The following is a 19,861-nucleotide window of genomic DNA, read 5'->3' as shown; positions in this document are numbered from 1 at the left end:
AGTTCCCCCAATGCTTCAAGTACCCACCTGGCCCCATACATAGTTATCATGATATTATTGACTATACTAGAGGCCCGGTGCACAAAATTTGTGCACAAGTAGGGTGCCTAAGCCTGGCCGGCAATCAGGGCCAATCGGGGCCTTCTAGCTGCTGGCCAGGGCCTGCCTTCATTCCGTGCCATCCCCTGGTGCTCAGGACACGTCATAGTGAGCAATCAAACTCCTGGTCTCCCGGTCAAACTCCCAAGGGGACACTGAATATTAGCCTTTTATAGATATAGATTCCCTAGGCCATGGTCTACATCTCTGTGACTACTCTGTACCTACTAACTTGTATTGCTTAATCCCTTTACCTTCTCCACCCTGCCTTCCACCCCCCTCTCCCCTAATGTCCAAGAAATTCTGAAACACATACTGACCTAAGGCTTTCAAACAAGGTTTCATGGATCTATAATACATTTTAATTGTATAAGTTTTGGTGGACTATAAAGTAGTCATTCAATAACTGTCTAACAATGAATGGCGGAACCAAGACTTCAACATATATCTGCTGACTTCCTACTCTTCTAATTTGTAGATCTAGGATTTCTACTTTGGCATCATCATCACCATGTGGCTCCTGAATCCAGAGAAATTGTTGAAAATGTCCAGGATAAGGGTGATACACCTAGCATCACTAGATTCCCTTCCAAGTTAGATGCTTTGGGTGCCCTGCCCACATCTCCCTGACAGTCACTATTCCAGCACCTTCTGACATATCCTATGCAAGCGCTGCCACTCTCCGTTGCCCATGCATGGGGCAGGTCAGAAGTACCAGGAAGCTAATGCCCTGCAGGAATAACCTTCAGCCAGTGATGATGGGAGTTGAAATACCTCGTCTTCATACTCTTTGGGCAAGAAACTCTGAGGTGCAGTTAGCACCGTCGCCCGGAAGTTCCCAGCTGTATTTAGTACCTTTCTTCTCTGAGTCATTTCTCTCTTCCCCAGTAGAGCTTACTGCAGTCACCTCCCAGATAAACTACTGCACTCACATCCTTGACCCAGGATCTGCTTCTTGGGGGATCCAAGTTGAGAAAGACCCTCCACAAGAGCAACTCCAGGTGAGAACTTCCCATTGGATCTGGTCCTCAAACTCAGATTTCTGAGTTACTCAGAGTGAGAGAGTCACGCTTAATTCTTTAGTTGCTTTGTGGTTTTAATTTAGCTTACCTCTCACTGGTGGAGCAGGCAGTTTCCTCCTCTGCTGTCTTGATGTGTCTATTGTTTGTACCTACAAATGGAACATAGCAATCAACACAACTTCTCAAAGCCAGAAAACGTTATCTTCTAAATTTTCCACAGGAGGGAGGGACAAACGCACCTGGTTCCTTTGCTTCTGATCTCGTTTCCTGGTGAGGTGCACACACGGTGCTATGTTGAGTCCTGCAATGGTCAGGGCCGAAATCCGGCTCTCAATATCAGAAATCTTAATGTAGCAGAAAGACAGAATCAGTAGGAAGAAAGCACAGGTGGGGAGAATCCTTGTTAAAAGTGTTATAAGTCAGTAAAGAATAAATTGGCTTTGCTCTGGCTTGTGCCTCAGTTGGTTGAGTGTCAGCCCATGCACCAAGAGGTCACCAGTTCAATTCCCAGTCATGGCACATGTCCGGGTTGCAGGTTTGATTCCCAGTAGGGGGTGTGCAGGAGGGAGCCAATTGATGTTTCTCTCCCTCTCCCTCACCCCCCTCTAATAAATAAAATCATTTTTAAAAAAGAGCAAATCTGCTTTGATATATGCTCATTTATTCATTCAACTTCTACCAAGCACTTCTCTATCTACTGCTTTAGTGAGAAAATAAAACACAGGCTATTCTTTGTAAGTGTAAATTTCTAGTTGGTGACTCTAGAGCTTGTCGGCCATGTCAGAGTGCCCCTAGGGATACATGGGAGCCCAGGGCCCGTGGGAAAGCCTGGCCCAGGGCCATCTGGGGTGGGGAGGTCAGGGGAGGCTTCCATGGGAGGTAACACTTGATGTGAGCTTTGAAAGGCAAGTGTGATGTATAGTCTGGCTTCCTTTTCCCATGGCATCATGAATCCAAAACCACAGCGCTGAGTTTTAGGAGGGATCCCCAGCAACAACCAGCTCAAGTCCATTTTCTCTATCGAGAAACTCCGTTTTCTCTCTGGGCATCAGTTTCCTTGACTATAACATCGGAAGGTCAGAAGGGCCCACTCAGTGCCAGAAAGAACCTGGTCCATCTCTGTCCCCGGGATAAAGAAGACACAGTCCCTACTCTTAGAAAATGGCATTATTATATGCTGTCACCATGCTAAGTGTGCTTCATTCATGAACTCATTCATAACCCAGTGACAGGAAACCATTCCTTGGTTTTATAGATGAGGAAACCATGGCTCAGGGGGATAGGTAATATACCCCCCATCTCACAGCTGGTCTGGGGCAGACATCGGAATTGATGCCAGTGTTCCTGCTCTTGCCACACTCTCAGAGGCCTTGCCAAGGCTGGCATGAGAGGCACAGGAAGGGGCAGGAGAAGACTGGCAGAGTTGAGGGAGGAGGTGGGGATCACGGTTGACCTGCTGACATGGCGCAGACTGAGTGGTGCTGGGGCATGAAACAAGTAACCTGAACGTAGGCCCAGCAGCCATGTGAGTGCTCCACCTGAAGGTCCCCATTGCCTTCCCTATCCCTCAACTTGTTGGTGCCGCTCAAGACAAGCTCTAATTCTACCGTCATTTACTGAGGGCTTCTTTGGACAAAGCCTACTGGACAGGTGCTATAAGAAGAGCAGAGAGAAGGACTGAAAAGTCAGCAGATTTGGGAGATGCTTCCTCTAGCCCCGAGGAGGGGCTGGCTTAGTCAGAAAGGAGGTAGGTGAAGGCCAAGCCTGTGGCAGCTGGTGAAAGAATGCAAGAATAGCTGCCCTGCAGCCAGGCACCAGCGGGGCCGCGGTGCAGCCCCTGCCCCTCCCGGGCTCACAGAGGCCTTCCTGTCTGACTCCTCAAGTATCACTGAGAGCTGCACTGCTTTGGTTTACAGTCCAATAAGTTGCACAAGCCTCTGAGAAAGGTTGCAGGCTAAACCTTTATCAGTCATTTGCAACTGGTGTGGACTAGATGCCCTCCATCTTGTCTGGAAGCAGTTTTGATAGAGGGCCTTGCTCCGAGGGCCCTGGGAGACAGCTCAATGGGAGAGCAAACTGCTGACCTCCTGATTTGCTCACCACCAGGTTCTGGTTAAGAAGGGGTTTAGTCCATAGGGCAAAGGACAAAAAGAGAGGAGACTACTGAGGGTTGATTTTTGCCCATGTCTATCTATCTGTCTATTTATCCATCCATTCATCCATCCATCCACTCATCCATTCATCCATCCATCCATCTAGTTATATTCCACTGTACGCCTAAGACTGCATGCCCAATAACCCTTAAACTTGATAGAAGAGGAGTTTCCTGCTTTGAGTTTCCTGGGAGCCGAAGCAGAGAGATCAGTGTAGGAGTCAATGTCCACAAGATAAAGACCAAGCACTCAGAAGAATCGCTTTTCCTGACACTAAGAGTTAAGAGAGACTTTCCCCGGGAACGCCCACACAGTGACTGTATAATGCAGTGGACAGCATCCTTAGTACAACCCTTGGCACAGAGTAAGGCAGACTGAACCTTAGCTATTAATAACAACATTGTAAAATTCAGACATGAATAATAAATTAATAGGCACATTCAAACATAGGATATTTTGGATTCCAGGATTTCCTTGCCATAAAACTTGGTTCCAGTAATTTAAGCCTAGGAAAATTTGGAAGCAGGAGTAACTAGTTATTAGAACAAAACCTTCCCAAACATTCATAAATAATATTTCTTCCTGCTAAACCCTAACCCTAAGTGGCATAGGTTTTAAAGAGAAGTCTGATATATTATCATGGCTGTAGTTTGGGCAAAGGAAGGCTGCACTTTAAAAGGAATCTACCCTGAAGGATCATATCCATGCAACTGAGCTGGAAATGCAGGAAGTGAGAGATATAAGGACTTCGAAATGATTCTTGTGGAATATAGAGCGATCTCCCATCTGGGCAGAGAGGAGCCTTCTTACCTGGAGCTCAGCATGGTGGACCTGGGCTGCAGCCGTGGCCACCTGGTCCTCCAGATCTGCCAGTTCGGTCTCATCAGTGCCGCTGTGGATGCAGCGGGCGGCATCCTCCAGCTCATTCAGCTGGCCTTCCAGTCCGTACACAGTGCCTGCCGCCAGGTACACCTGCAGGGGAGGCACAGCCTTGAGCTCAGCTCTGCAGACCCAAGACCAAAGCAAAAGGCCAGAAGGTTCATCGTTTACTCCGTGTCCCTGCTTTCCTGGCACCAGGAGAGAGTCTGTGGGTTGGCACAGACACCGGCTAGACAGGCGCTCACAGCTAAGGTGGTGGCGCCGGCAGGACAATGATGGCGATGATGATGACAAAGACGCATACTTATTGAGCCAAGTGCTGAACCAAGGGCTTTGTGCGACGTATTTAATGCTCATGGCATAAACCCTGGAGGGAGGTACTAGTACCATCACTGTATCAGAGGTGAGAGCATTGTGTCCTGGAAGTTCAGGGACTTCTCCGGATCTCATAGCTGTGAGGCGGTGGAGCCTGGTTTTGAACTCCGGAGGGCTGTTGCCAGACCCCACGCCTTAATCCACCCTGCCCTGTGATGCTGTGATAGTCCTGTGTGGAATGTTATGACTTTTACATTTCAAACTTGGACATACAGGTACTAGAATTAATGTGGTTCGAGATTGACATGACACTGGTTCTGTTGCAGGGCTGAAATAACAACATTTAGCACGTTATATAATGAAAACATTATTCTAAACTTAAAAAACAACCCACTGAAAAACATTAACCCGGAATTGCCTGCCTAATAAAGGCCCATTTTTGGTAGAAACTATGGTTACCATGTCTGAGTAGTCTGTCCTCTCCATACCCTAATCACTGAGGACAATGACCCCACTGACTGGCTCCTGGTTCAGCAAGTCTTTCTCAAAATGGTTCAAGGGATGAGAATAAATGTTTCATTAAAAAAAGGACTTTGTGGTCCAAGCCCCTTTCATCTAGGAATAAAGAGAATTAAGCAGATTTCTTTACTGTAGGATGTCTCGGTCTTTCGTGTACTAACATGTATCTCAGTTTTCCTAGAAAGAGCATACAGGTTTCTCAAACTTATTTGATCTTAGAGCATCTCATAGGGTTTGGCTTCCAGGAAACCTACTTTAGGGGGCTGTAAGACACTAAGAGACAGTCTTTCTCTCCTTGCTCTCTGAGGTCAGAGAACCATCTGAGAAGCACAGCTCTAGTGCCGCGTGCTCTCCTGTGCTGTGGGTTTACCAGAGCCTTGAAGAGGAGGACCAGCATCCTTTGTCTGGTTCTGGACTCTGGGGCAGGGCTGGGTCCCGGTGGGGCAGTTGCCACTGGTTGTAGACTACATGGCTAACATACTCGGTGTTGCTGAGAGTTACAGAACAGAGCTAAAAGGGAAGTTTGGATGGTCCCTCCACTGCCTCTGTGGCTGGGAATTACGGGGTACCTCAGGCTGTGTCTGTCATTTAGAGAATGAGAAAGGTGCTCAGATGGGGATGGGAGGGTGAGGGAGCCGCTGGTCCCTCCCACTCACAAGGTGGCCCTTGTTGGTCCCTAGTGTTTACACCACAGCACAGGAATGGTCATGCTAGTGGTTCTCTACTGATCCCTAGATACATTTTCCATCCTCTCTGCCCTGGTTTGTGTTATATAGGGCTGGTCTATAGGAACTTCATCACCAAGGCTCCCTTGCTGACTGGGATGGGTTTGGCCAAGGGGAGACACCAGCAAGATATCCAAGGCAGAAGACAGAAGTTAGAGCCTTCCTGGGCTCTCTCCTTGCCTGGGACCCATGCTGACAGCTTCCACTAGGGGGCGCTCTTCCAGAATCCAGTTCTCCCTGGGCTACACTGTTTAGGGCTGGTGTCGGCTTCCTCCTATGGCTACCCTCTGGATGCTACAGCACCCCTTAACCCTGACCACACCCCAGTTACTCATCCTTTCCTGAAACTCTCCTCTTCCAGCCAGACCCCGACAGGCACGCTAGAGCCCTTTACTTCACGGCTCTCAGCAAGAGCACCGAGAGACCCAGGCACTCAACCCAAGAAACCGAAGCCCCACTGTGTGTGCAGGGGAGGCTGGGGCTGGCCCAGGTCCCTCCTGCCTTTTGGGAAGAAAGGGCCGATCTCACAGGGCTGGCTCCAACAGCAGGTGAGAAGTGTCAAAGCCGAGAGAGACGAAGGGGGTTCTGAAATCCCCATGCCTCCCGCTAATTAAATGGATGAACGAGGCAGTTTATGAAAACGGGAGATTCGACATCTGAATGTGACATTTTTATCTTAGGCAGCTCTGAAGCCTTCAGAGGTATTTTTAAAGGCGAAACATTCTTAAGCCAACGACCTCTTTCATCTAGGAGTCCTGGTCTGCGGTGGCCGATGTTCAGAAGGCGAGAATCAGTGTCGCCGTGTCTATTTCTGACAGTCCCCGGGTTCCTGGCCACAGAGGGGAAAGGCGCGGGAGGGGGGGGAGGGTGGAACGAGGGGCGCTCTTTAGAAGAGCCAGACAAAAGGCGCGGCTTAATGAGATCAGCTGCACCCCGAGGCCAGCCTGAGCAGCAGCCCTGGCCTCTCCTGCCGCTCGGATGAATCCCATCTGGAACCCGCAGAGCTGGGCAGCCTGTTCTGGCGCTGTGGTCGGGTGAACTGAAGAGATAAAGAAAAGCCATCCCTTCTTGGACTCAAACCCCCTCACATTCAAAGGCACGCAGACAGCGTTGCTTCTGAGGTGAAACCGGCAGCTGGAGCGGGAAAGGGGAAGAAGAAGGAGGAGGAGGAGGAGGAGGAAGGCGGTTAACTCTTTGGGGACAGGAGAGGCAGCCTCGAGGGGCTGGGCAGGGGTGCGGGACATGACAGACCCTGGCCTGTGAGCTTCCGTCCCTGCTGGGATCGGCGACATCCTGGATCCGGGGGTGAGAGGGAGGGTGTTAACAAAACCAAGGAAAGAGACATAACGCACCATGAAAAGATCTTCTAAAACGGAAACTCCCACAAGGACATTCTCCAGCATGCTCCTTGCGGAAGAGAAAGGCACGCTGAGCTTGACTGACCATGATCATTTAAATCCCGATTACTTCCACATTGTGTCTTTTATACCATATTTTGTAAAAAAAAAAAAAAAAAGCAACCCTTTCCCAGTGATCCATATCTTCACTTTAACCTTGTCAGTTCAGTGTGTCCGGGGTCAGGGCCATTTTGGGACGGTCAGCGCGGAACGAACTGAATGATTAGACACAGCGAGGGAATGGAGGCCTGTACATTAGGCGTAACCATTTCTTCACAAAAAGACTCCATTCACCGGATGAAATCATACTTCAGATAAGCATTCTCTGGGCCCCTCCAGTGTGCGCCAGGCCGTGGCCAAGGGCGAGAGCTACAGAGGTAGCCAGCAGGCCCCGTGCTATAGGAATTTACATGTCTGGTTCCCAACCTGCGGGTGATTGTGCCCCCCCACTCCCTACAGGGCCCCCTCCAACATATTTGAAAATATATCTTTTATTGATTTCAGAGAGAAAGGGAGAGGGAGAGAGAGAGAGAGAAACATCAATGATGAGAGAGAATCATTGATCAGCTGCCTCCTGCATGCCCCCCTATTGGGGATCGAGCCCACAACCTGGGCATGTGCCCTGACCAGGAACCAAACAGTGACCTCCTGGTTCATAGGTCAATGCTCAACCACTGAGCCATACCAGCCGGGCTGGAGACATTTTTGATTGTCAAAACTAGGAGGGCCCTAGCTGGTTTGGCTCAGTGGGTAGAGTGTCAGCCTGCGGACTGAAGGGTCCCAGGTTCAATTCTGGTCAAGGGCATATGCTCAGTTGCAGGCTCAATACCCAGTAGGGGACATGTAGGAGGCAGCCAATCGGAAATTCTCTCTCAGCATTGATGTTTCTATCTATCTCCTTCTCCCTTCCTCTCTGAAATCAATAAAAATATATTAAAAAAACACACAAACAAACTAGGAGGGGCCTGGCAGAAGAAAGCTGATTGATGATGTTCCTCTCATCGATGTTTCTATTTCTCTATCCCTCCCCCTTTCCCTCTCTAAAAATCAATAAAAACATTTCAAAAAAAAAAAAAAACAAACACCAAAAACAACTTGGAGGGTGCTGCTCCTGGCATCTAACGGAGAGAGACTAGGGATGCTACTAAATATCCTACAATGTGTAGGACAGCCCTTATGACAAAGAATTACTAACCGCAAGTGTCAATGATGCCAATTGAAGGGGAGACCATTGGGTGACAAAAAGTCCAGCAGAGTGAGGCGAGCGCTTTGATTGACACACGCTTAGGTTTCAGGGGAATCCAAAGGGAGAAAATCTTCAATTTTTAAAGTGAAACAGAGATTGGCTTTTTTTGGGGGGTAAAACTTTGAGGTATTTTGATTTGTTGTTTCACCTTTTAGCAAAAATTCCCTCTAAGAACAGTTGCTGATTTCTGTGAATAGCATTCATTAGAGCACCCCCACACCAGAGTTCAGTCAGCTGGGTCCGCAAAGATGGAATCAGCTGACTTGTTTGGATACCAGTTTCGTGGGTAGGACTATGCCAGCTGGTGATGGGGACTCTGGCCTGAGCAGCTATGTCCAAATCTTTGTGTCGCCCCTGGAATGTGTTGCTGGAAAATTCTCATTGGACCTTTATGGGAATATTCAGCAATGATTGTGGATATTTACACGGAAGAATCTATTACATTCTTTCTGTCCTCACAAGTTGGAAGGACAGAAAACTCTATGACCAGCAGACGCATCTGAGGAGCAGGGCAGACCAGTTGTAGTAACCTGAGTTCTGTGGGCAACCACTCTCATCTCCTACAATGGCGCTGGCCACGCTCTACCTGGATCCCCACATCCCTTTTATAGCATCTGCATAGCCCCATCCATGCCCACTCCCCACCCTCAAGCGTCAGTGTGCTTTTGTTCCCAATAGCTCAAGTCTACACACAAGACTGCCCTTGGGCTACTGCAGACACCTTGCTGCACACAAAGAGAATGAAGAGCCTGCTGGCTGGAGGAAGGGCCCGCTCCTTTGTCTTAGGGCAGTGGTCGGCAAACTCATTAGTCAGCAGAGCCAAATATCAACAGTACAACGATTGAAATTTCTTTTGAGAGCCACATTTTTTAAACTTAAACTTCTTCTAACGCCACTTCTTCAAAATAGACTCGCCCAGGCCGTGGTATTTTGTGGAAGAGCCACACTCAAGGGGCCAAAGAGCCGCATGTGGCTCGTGAGCCACAGTTTGCCGACCACTGTCTTAGGTCAAACAACTCTGAGAGGCAACCTAAACCCGAGTTCCCCGCAGGAGCAGACTGAAGCTACTCTTGGTCTAAGATCCTACCTTCATTTGGCTTCTTCCCTCTCCCTTTCTTTCCTCACTCCTGGAAGCACTTCCCTAACAAATCACTTATAGGGAGCTCCTCATCTCAGGACCCCAGCCCAAGACCCTTCCTGAGAATGTATTTGCTCTGGTGGTGGTGGTGTGTATGTGTCCTTGCCCTCTTTGTGATGAGTTATAACTCCACCATCTGCTTCTTCACACATGCTTGCCCCAGACAAGGCTCATCCACACCATCTTACGTTTTCTTCCAGGGAGGTCAGCTGCTCATCCAGTCTCACTTGGTCTGTCCCAAGAGGAAATGTCCCCTTCTCTCTGTCAGGAGGGCCAGGGGGGAACTCCCAGGGCCCTGTCGACTCTGCTATCAACTCCTCCGTGGCGTTGATGACTTTCAGGACTTCTGTGGAGATGTTGCAGAGAGAAACAGCGGAATACTTCTGTTTGGTCCAACAACAGAAGGAGACAGAAGACAAGAATAGCACATTAACAACGACGTGGAAATTCTCCATTATCGTGGCGCTCATCATGAGATTGCATCCATTATTACAGACACAAAAGTTAATGTGCCAAAGGAACGAGAAGCTAAGCAATCTACACAGCAGCGGGGGGCTCAGAGGAGGCCTGATTTGACTTGGCCTGGCTGTTGAGACTCACGCTGAATTATCTCCGAGTCTTAGGGAGGGAGGAAGGAAAGCTCAAGAGGAAGCTACCATGTCTTCTGCCCATTGCTGAGAGTTTTATATCCATCACCTCACTTTCTGGATGATATCCTACTTCCTCCACAGAGCTTCAGTCACAGACTCTGTCAAATATAACCACGGTGTGGTCCAGTGGGCAGCTTTCTGGACAGGGAGTTAGGAGACCTGGGCTCTAGATCTGGCTCTAACTTCATCTTGTTACAGGACCTTGGCCAAGTTATGTCCCATTTCTAAAACTCAGTTTGGTACAATGAGCGTATTGGAAAAGAGTTCCTCTGCAGGGTATTGCCAGCCACTCTGTGTTAACTCACACACACCTATTCTCTGGCCCATTCTTCCTGGCTCTCCTCCAGCATAGAGGCTGAACAGAAAAATACTCCATTTCTCAGCCTCCCTTGCAGCTAGGGGCAGTCATGTGACATAGTTCTGACCAATGAGCCGAAAGGGAAAGCCTACTGAGGAGGTTTCTAGAAAAGCTTCTTTTTTCTAACAGGTGAATAGATGCAGCTGATGCTCCCTTTCCCTACTTCTTTCTACCTTGATCACAGATGTGCAGTTATGAGAAAGGTGAGGATAAATACAAAAATGCTGAGTAAGGTGGATCAGAAAGACTGTGAAGCCCAGATAGCATTATCTGTCACTACCTGCTCCTGAGCATCTTTGTTATAGGAGAAAAATAATTTCCTATCTGTTGAAGTCACTCTTGGCCAAATTTTCTGTTATTTATGACTGAACATTTTCCTAGCAGACACAGTTGCTTCTAGCTTTTACATTCATTCATGGCTCCAGATCTGGGCCAAGGTCATTAATGGAGCAGGAGTACTTCAACCCCAAAGAATTGTCCACATCTTTGAGTTCACCTGAACATATGGCATCAAGCAATAAGCTGGATTTCAATGTTGTTTGGCAGTAATGACTTCCATCTATAATCAATTTTTAATCCCATCACAGGGCTTATAAATTGGAAGTCCAATATTGCCCACAGGCATTTTGTTGTTGTTTTGCTTTTTGACCAGTAAAATGTTTCAAGAAAACCTGGAATTTTAATGCCTTTGGTACTTTCTAAGGTAACTACCCCATATATCCTGGCTGAAATATTAATGATAGTTATGGCTTGATTTTGTGAAGTTTTTTCCTCCAAGTAGATTCTACTACAGGTTTTGTCTAAGGAATCAAAGTGTCTAAGGGACGGGTTAGTGGCCAAATCCACAGCTTAGAAGCTAGCTCTGGGGTACATGCTGGGGCACCTGGTCTCAGACCTGACACGTCATCCTAGGGAGAGGGCACATTTCCCAGCCTGTCTGTGCTGCTGGACTGACTCAACAGCCAAACTTCAAGGAACTTTGTTACAAACCAAAAAAAAAAGGCTTGGGTGTCAGGAGAAGGGGATGACGGGCGGGTGACCCAGAACCATCAGAATAAAGGCAGTATCCACGGGCACAGCCAGGGCCAACTCTTCACTTTGGGACAAACCAGGGCCCTGTATCTTGATGCGGCAGAATGTGGAGGTGGACTGGGCTCAAAAGGATTTGGCATGAAACGGGTGCCACTGTTTGCTCAAGTCCATTTTAGAAAAGGCAACGTTGCGGGTATGAAAGAAGATTTGCTACCCCTCTCTCAATCAATAAGGCACGGATTTAGAAAACGTGCCTCTTATTTGGTAGAGGAGGTGCCCTAGCACACCCTTCAAAAAGAAAGACAGCCCCAACCGGTTCGGCTCAGTGGATAGAGCGTCGGCCTGCGGAATGAAGGGTCCCAGGTTCGATTCCGATCAAGGGCATGTACCTTGGTTGCAGGCACATCCCCAATAGAAGGTGTGCAGGAGGCAGCTGATCGATGTTTCTCTCTCATCGATGTTTCTAACTCTCTATCCCTCTCCTCTCTGTAAAAAAAATCAATAAAATATATTAAAAAAAAAAAAAGACAGACATATGACTAAGAGATGCAGGGGGGAAGAAAGTGAGACCACAGCATGATGGAAGGAAAAGAGTGGACATGTAAACCAATCTCCAGTGAGTCCAGGGTCATTAACCACCAAGGTTATTAACGGAAAGGACTTAAAAGGTGCTTGAACCAAAAGAGTGATCTGGCCTCCTTACTCCAGCTGAACATATGATATCAAAGCAATAAGTTGGTCAGCAGTGTTGCCTGAGAGGCATTGTTCCATTCCATCCATAAATAGCCTGTTTATTCAGTCCTAGGCGTTGGCCGCCAAATGTGGCCCAGAGGCATGCTTTTCTGATAAGGATGCCATCTGTGAGTTACACACTCCCAGTTTGTCTGCAGTCCCCACTGTTCATCCTGCATGTTTTATTGGGGGCTCACTGGGGTGCAGGCTCTGTTCTAGGTGCTGGGACAAGCAGTGGACACTGGATAGAGTCTCTGCCCTCGTGACATGCCCTGAGCCCTGCCCTAGCCACTTGACCAGATGACATCCTTTCGCCATTGAGTCGAGTGAGGACCGGAAGGCCTGTGGTCTGGTTAAAGGGGAAGTGACTGAAAAATAAGTCCATGGAAACCGGACAAGATCCATCTGTATAGTGAGCGTGCCAGTCTTGCTCTCTACTGGCAAACACAACTCGGAATCCACAAGCGCTGGCGGGGAATCACGTGCTTCTGTCTGTTGCCCAGGAGCGGGCTGCTTGCTGGGATGTGGGGGTGGGCCTGGAAGTATAGATCTGGGATCTTGTTAGCCCAACCTCCCGGTTCCTTAGTGGACTCTGGCCCAACACCAGAGATGGGAAGATCCGCCACAGGCTGACGCTATCTTGTCATGTGGATGTCCGGCTCCCTGCCCAGGCCAGAGTTAAAAGCAGACAGCAGCATCCACAGTTCTGTTACGTCAAGCTGCATGTAGTACTGGACAGGGTTTGGTCAGATAAAATGCTGGTGGGGATTCGGGGTGCTGGCAGGGAGCCCTGTGTGGGGGAGAAAGGAAAAGCTAAGGATCCTTTCTTCCCTGTTGCTCACAGCCTCGAGGCAATGGCAAACACAAGCGCAGTCTGAGAGCCAGAGTGAGCTCTCTATGACAGCGGCTAATATTCCTTCAGACATTCATGGGAAGAGGGGTCTGATGTGACAGTGCCATGGCATCTAGGAAGGGAGAGGGGAGAGTGTGGAGAAAACCGGCGGGTGGAAAAGGGGCTACCGCAGACCAGGAAGGTTGGCCAAGGACATCTGTGGCCAAGGGCCCCCCACAGACAGTGGGAGGAGAACAGCAGTGAACCCTGGCAGTAACCAGATTCCAAGTGATCAAAGAAGTACAGATTAAACAACCAATCTCATCATGTGCCAGACACACGTGCGCTTCCCCCTGAAAAGGCCTCGGCTCTGGGGTACCTTCTTTATTTGCCTGGCCTCTGACACAGGTACTAGGATCACTCCGTCTTACCGATGAGGCCCTGAGGCTCAGAGCAGTGATGGGGTTTGTCGGGGGAAGGAGCCAGCATTTGCACCCAGGCCCGCCTGATTTCAAAGCCCAGGCCTCGGCACGCCGGCCTGAGGAGCCTACCCCTCAGAAGGCTGGTTCTGACTGTCAGAGAAAAGCACAGGGAAGGATTACTGCAGCTTGAGCCAGAGGTCAGAGGGCCGCAATGGAAACGGAAGGATGAGAGCACACTATTCCGGAAAGGGAACAGCGGATGCTGGGGCTGCGGAGGGAAGAGGGGGCAGCAAGTGCCGGCGGCTGAGCTTGCCAGCTGAGCGACCTGGAAGAAACGGACACCGTGAAAGGAAGCTTAAGTGCCAGGAGAGAAAGAACGGTCATTAGGCTTTTGAAATAAGGAAAAACGTAATATTTCAAAGTTCCTTTCTTACAACCCAAGGGACACAGTGGTTACCAAATGCCAAAAGGGGGCAGCCTCGAGTCATCTACTTTGCATCCATTATTTATGATGTCAAGTTTCCCGAGTGGGTTCAGGGGGCACAATCTTCAAGCTGGCTTCAGTAAAAACGAGAAAATGTGGGGCCCTCGGTCTTCCTTTCAGCCTGGTGATGAACGGATGTTCCTTCGGGGGCCAGTAGGGGGCGGTGGGCATCCAAGTGACCTATTGGCACCCAAAGGACTGGCCCTCTCGGAGGAACTCCGGGCAGAGTGGAAAAGCCCTTTAGCCATTCAAGTTGCATAAATACATTCGGGGCCACGCCCTCTCCCTGCAGGATGCTGCTCCTGAGGCCCTTTGCGGGAAGAGGAGAGGAGAGGAGAGGAGAGGAGAGGAGAGGAGAGAAGGAAGCCAGCCTGGAGTTAACACGGCTCCCTCCTGTGCCCGGAGTGACAGGCTGGGTGGGCATCATTTCATTTAACCCTCACATCAGCCTCACCTGGTGGATGCTTTCATCCCCTCTTCAGAGGTGAAGAGACCCTGGCTCAGCGAGGAAGATACCGAGCTGGGGTTTGAGCCCAGAGGCGTTGGTCTCTGAAGTCCACGCTCCTCCCCACTGGTCATATCACCCCCCCCCCCGGCCCCCCACGTGCCTAATTCCTGGGACCCGACGGACTGTAGAAAGTGATGATGGAAGAGAACTGAACTGAGTAATCAGACCAGAGAACAACAGGTCAGCAAGAGAAGGGCCCTCGGGTGGTTCTGCAGCCTCCACCAAGGGACGTGGCTCAGAATGAGCTCGATGATCTGGCAATGGCCAACCATACCACAAGCCTGAGGTCTACCCATGACAGGATCCTGCACTGAGCCCTTCGGAGCCCCCCGGGACTGGGCCGCCAAGGACAAGCAGAGTGAAGAGGGATGAGGTCTCCGAGAAATTCTGCTCTGAGTGTGACACGGACTTCCCAGTCTGCCCATCACTCTCTGCCCCAGGTCACAGGTGCTGTCCCGGCTCTAGGCTGCTACCAGACACCCAGAGCAGGCGAGGACATGTGTCCAAATGCCTGATTTCATGTATTTTTTTCCTCTTTTCAAAGGTGAGAAAAGAAACCCCATATGTCCTCCCAAACAGCTGACAGAAATCTGCTAGAAAAATTCAATGCAAATACGTTGCCGTTCTCAAGAAACATAAGGCACTCCAGCGAGGCCTCTACAGCCCGTCAAAATACGCTCTCCAGCAACAGACTCGTGTCCCGAAGAGTGACTAGATGAGAGGGGGGGGAAGAAACTGGAGCACAAACCGACTACATTAGCATGTGTAATGAACCGAAACAAAGCATAACGGAGATTAGACAGCAGACCCCTCGGAGTGGCTTCTTAACTCATCCTCATTTTGATGGTCAAGCCGTTTATGAAAGAAATAAACCATTTTAAAATGGTAATTACCGAAATGCATTTTCTAAAATGTGCCATTTGCAGCCTAGCTCTAGAAGGAAACCCACTGGTCTGTGCATTTCCCTGCCCTTCCTGGGAGGAGTCCCTGTTGTTGATGTGGCCCCCCCTTCCCCCCCCAGCCAGGCCACTGCAGGACCTGGTGCGGGCGAGAGACCTTTGACCAGACCTTGCCTGGCAGATGTAGAGCAGGTGGTGCTTCCTGTCCTGGCTGAGGAGGTGATTGTGGGCATCAGTGTTTTTTTTGCTTTTGTATGTTGTCTATTCCTCAGAAAAAAATGGTTCCCGATACCGACTGGAAACAGTTCCCCACTGCCGGTGGTAACCGGGGCGCCCCCAGGGCTCGCACTCAGCTCTGAAGAAGCCCAACAAGACATGAAACCACCTTCCACGATCACTGGGAAAGGAGGAGGCACATGGCAGCCAGGGTGACTTCATATGTGTAAGGTCCTCCTTGCTACTCCTCTGCTGAAACCTTCCCAGGTGCTTCCCCTCGCATCCAGGACAGAGCGCAATTCTCTGCATGGCCCTGCCTGCTCTGCCCCTGCCCTCTCTCACGTCCCCATCACTCTCCTCTTGGCCCCCTCGCTCCAGCCACCCTGGTCTTAAACCTGTTCCTTGAAGCTGTCAAGGTCATGTTCACCTCAAGGCCTTGCATGTGTTCCTCTGCCTGATAAACCTGTCCTTCAGATCTTTGCTTGACTTTTCCTCCTTGTCCTCCAGGTCTGTCTCAGAGACACTTGGTCACACCATCCAGGACTCAGCCTCCTTCCAACTTGCCCCCATCACTGCCCCTGCTTAGTCTTCTTCTTAGCCCTTGTCATCATCTGACATCTTCCCCCGGATGTGTGTCCATATTCATCTGCTGTTTCCTCCAACAGAAGGTAAGTTCCATGAGAGCAGGGAACTTTCCTCCCTTATTCTTACTATATTGCAGCTCTTTGTTCAACAATTATTTGTTGACTAAATAGTGAATGAACAGGGATTCAAATTCCATTCTCCCTTCCGCAAAGGAAGAAGTGAGCCTTTGTCCCAACACCATTTACTAAGAAGTGATTTTTTCACACTCAGAGGGGAGAGGTGGGTGCAAATCATAAAATGAATAGTTCAATTTTAATATATTCTAGGATATACTCTGGACTTTTTCATTACATTTTGTATCAATATTCGCATATTTAATTACTGTGCCTTTAAGACATAATGTAATATCTTAACAGATAGGCCCTCTTCATCCCTCTTATTTTTTTCTAAACATTTTGAAATTATTCTTCATTTTACTTTTATCAGATGATTTAAAAAATCCTTTTGGAAAGTTAATAAGTACTCGGTTTGGATTTTGATTTGAATTACATTAAACTTCTACCTTAACTCTGGAAAAAGTCATTTTTACACTACCTTCCCTACTAGCAAACTGCTAGATTTCTTGGAGATCTGCAGTTTTCTTGCTAAGTCTTCATTTCACATTCTTTGCTTCTATTATGGGTAGAATTAATTTCCATTTTACCCCTCCATCTCCCTGCACCGGGTTTGAGATTCATCTGCAAATTTAGTTGATGGCAAATTAATGGCTAAACTAAAAACTCCTGACATAGGGAGTTCTAGCTTGAGTCCCAGAACCATTTGAGCTGTATTGTGTAATTATGCTGAGTGATGTGGATCTATGAGCAGACGGGCTACTAACAGACCTTCTCTTAGAATAGAATGGGTTTTAATTTTGCATTTATTTGCAAGATTGCAGAATTCTCTTACAAACTCTGTATCTCAGGCAAATGTTCGTGATCTCTGACTTTATCTAGGTCTTTATTGCTGCCTGCGGATCCTTTCTATGCACATTATTTTCTCTTCCATTCTATGCGATAGCTATTTCAAACCGTCTCCACAATCCTGAAACTCCAATGCCCTTATCCCCTCACTTTCAGAAGAAAAACCTGCCTTCTAGTCAGAGAGCTAGAGAGAGGAGGGAAAACAAACAAACAAACAAACAAAAAAAAACCACAACATAAAAGAAAACCTCTTCAAATTCTTGACATCAAATCTACCCACTTGCTAGTATCTGGACCAATCTGTCTTTGCTATTCCGATGTTTTCTGGACCTCATCCCCTCCTTTTCCCCAAGATTCCCTTATGGCTGGACAATTAGGGTGTTTTAATCTTTTTCTACAATACAAATACAATGCTTGATGAACTGCACTGGGATATCCTTGGCTGCTTACCCAATTTCTCTCCTTTAGGATAAATGAATGAAAGTATGATTGCTGGACCAAAGGGTATGTAGACTTTGATGGCTTTGAGTTACCAAGTTACCAATGACTTTTTCTTTGACCCACTGGTTGTTCAGGAGTGTGCTGTTTAACTTCCACATATTTGTGACTATTCCAATTTTCCTCCTGTTATTAATTTCTCCTTTCATAACATAATGTTTGGAAAAGATATTTGGTATGACATCAATCTTCTTAAATTCGGTAAGAACTGTTTTGTAACCTAATATATGCTCTCTCTTGAAGAATGTTTTGTGTGTGCTGGAGAAGAAAGTATACTCTGCTGCTGTTGCATGGAATGTTCTGTATGCGCCTGTTTGGCTCATTTGATGTATAGTTTAAGTCCAACATTTCCTTAGTGCTTTCCTGTCTGGATGATCTATTGAAAGTATTGAAGTCCTCTACTATTATTGTATTGTTGTCCGTTTCTCCCTTTAGATCTTTTAGTGTTTGCTTAGTATATTTAGGTGCTCTGATGTTGGGTATATATATATTTATGATTGTTATGATTGATGAATTGGCCCCTTTATCATTATATAATCACCTTTCTGGTAGGCTTTTGAGTTAAAGTCTATTTTGTCTGATGTTAAGTCTATTTTGTCTGATGTTAAGTTTAGCGACCCATGCTCTCTTTTGATTTTCACTTGCATGGAATATCTTTTTCCATTCCTTCACTTTGAGCCTCTGTGTGTCCTTAAAGCTGAAATGAGTCTCTTAGTAGGCATATAGTTGGGTCGTCTTCTTTTTTCATATATATCCATTGAGCTACTCAATATCTTTCGATTGGAGAATTTAATCCATTTACATTTAGAGTGATTATTGATAGGTAAGGACTTTATAAAGCCATCTTATTGTTTTCTGGATGTTTTGTTGTTCTCTTGTTCTTTTCTTCCTCTCTTGTTTGTCTTTGTGAACTGCTGATTTTCCATCATCAGTGCTATTCTGGAACTTCTCCACTGGACTCCTGGACTCCCACAAAGGCTCTCTTGTCCGTTGGTAATTGTTTAATTTCATGTTCTCCAGGGGTTTACAGGGCCATGGCCTAGGGGAGCTAGAGTTGGTTCACAGGCCACTCCAAGGTCCACAGCCATGACCAAGGTCTGTATGCCTCCTATCTGATGCATGAGTGGGCGAGGCTCCTCCTGGGAGTATATATGGGTCATTGTCATTCTTTACACTCTTATGGAGAGAGGAGTCCTAGCTTTTATGAAATACCTAAAGAGATCTGCAACCCACAAAAGGTTAAAAGCCATTGCTGTTGAGTTTTTATCTTCCTATTTTATCAGAAATGGTTGCTTAACTTTATCAGCTATGGCTAAGAATTCATTCATTCTTTATCAGCTATGGCTTAGAATTTTCTACTTTATGTCAAACAGCAATCAAGGAATATAACAACATAATCATGTTTTTCCCCTTTTTCTTGTAAATATAATGGAAAATATTAATGTTTCATAAAATTGATGTTATTGATATTCCTAGAATAAATCCTACATGGCCATTGTAAATTATTATTTTATTATGTAGTTGGAAACCATTTGCTAACATATTGAGGATTTTTGAATCTTTATTAACCAGTGAGTTAGTATGTAAATTTTTGGTGGTATCTGACTTTTGGGTCAGATTCAGACCAAGATTTAAAATAAATAAAATGAACTTGGATACTTTCAATTTTGTAATGCTAAAGAACAGTTTAACTAGTATGGAAGTAACTAGTACTATGAACATTTGATGAGTTTTATTGGCAGAGACACTTGGGTCTAGCTTCTTCTTGAGGACTAACTCTTGACTACTTTGCCAATTTCTTCCATGGTCTGTTCAGATTTTATAATACTCAAAGCCAGTTTTGCTTTTTACTTCTTTGGAAACAATCACTATTTAAAAAAGTTATTACAAATATCAAATCATTCACCTATAATTTTACAAAATCTTAAAGCAACATATATTTATTATTTTTCAAACATATGTATATACTATTTTGATGAACAAAATACACATTTATGTAAAACTGTTTACATTCATAACTTTGTCATGTATTTATTTGATCAATAGTAAAATATTATGATGTTCAAGATGTTTTTGATATTTACAACGAGTTCTCATTCAGGAAAAACTACAGGTTTTCACTGTATTGCTTTGAGATGGATATTCTTAATCATAATTATCTGTTTCATTGATGGTTTTTTAATGGAATAT

General features: G+C 46.9%; 1 protein-coding gene across 1 annotated transcript in view; it reads right to left on the bottom strand.

The window, feature by feature from the left end:
* Positions 1-19,861, bottom strand: part of MYRIP (myosin VIIA and Rab interacting protein) — a 162,638-nt gene that overhangs the window by 6,163 nt on the left and 136,614 nt on the right. The window contains exons 12-15 of the mRNA XM_054729730.1: positions 9,682-9,876; positions 4,085-4,246; positions 1,361-1,465; positions 1,210-1,270 (exon numbers count right to left, since the gene is read on the bottom strand). Coding sequence (XP_054585705.1) covers positions 1,210-1,270; positions 1,361-1,465; positions 4,085-4,246; positions 9,682-9,876 — 523 coding nt within the window. The remainder of the gene's footprint in view (positions 1-1,209; positions 1,271-1,360; positions 1,466-4,084; positions 4,247-9,681; positions 9,877-19,861) is intronic.

Source organism: Eptesicus fuscus, chromosome 18, assembly GCF_027574615.1.
Source record: "Eptesicus fuscus isolate TK198812 chromosome 18, DD_ASM_mEF_20220401, whole genome shotgun sequence".
NCBI classification, from domain to species: domain Eukaryota; kingdom Metazoa; phylum Chordata; class Mammalia; order Chiroptera; family Vespertilionidae; genus Eptesicus; species Eptesicus fuscus.
The sequence above is the reverse complement of the archived record's forward strand: the minus strand, read 5'-3'. Positions and strand labels throughout refer to the sequence as shown.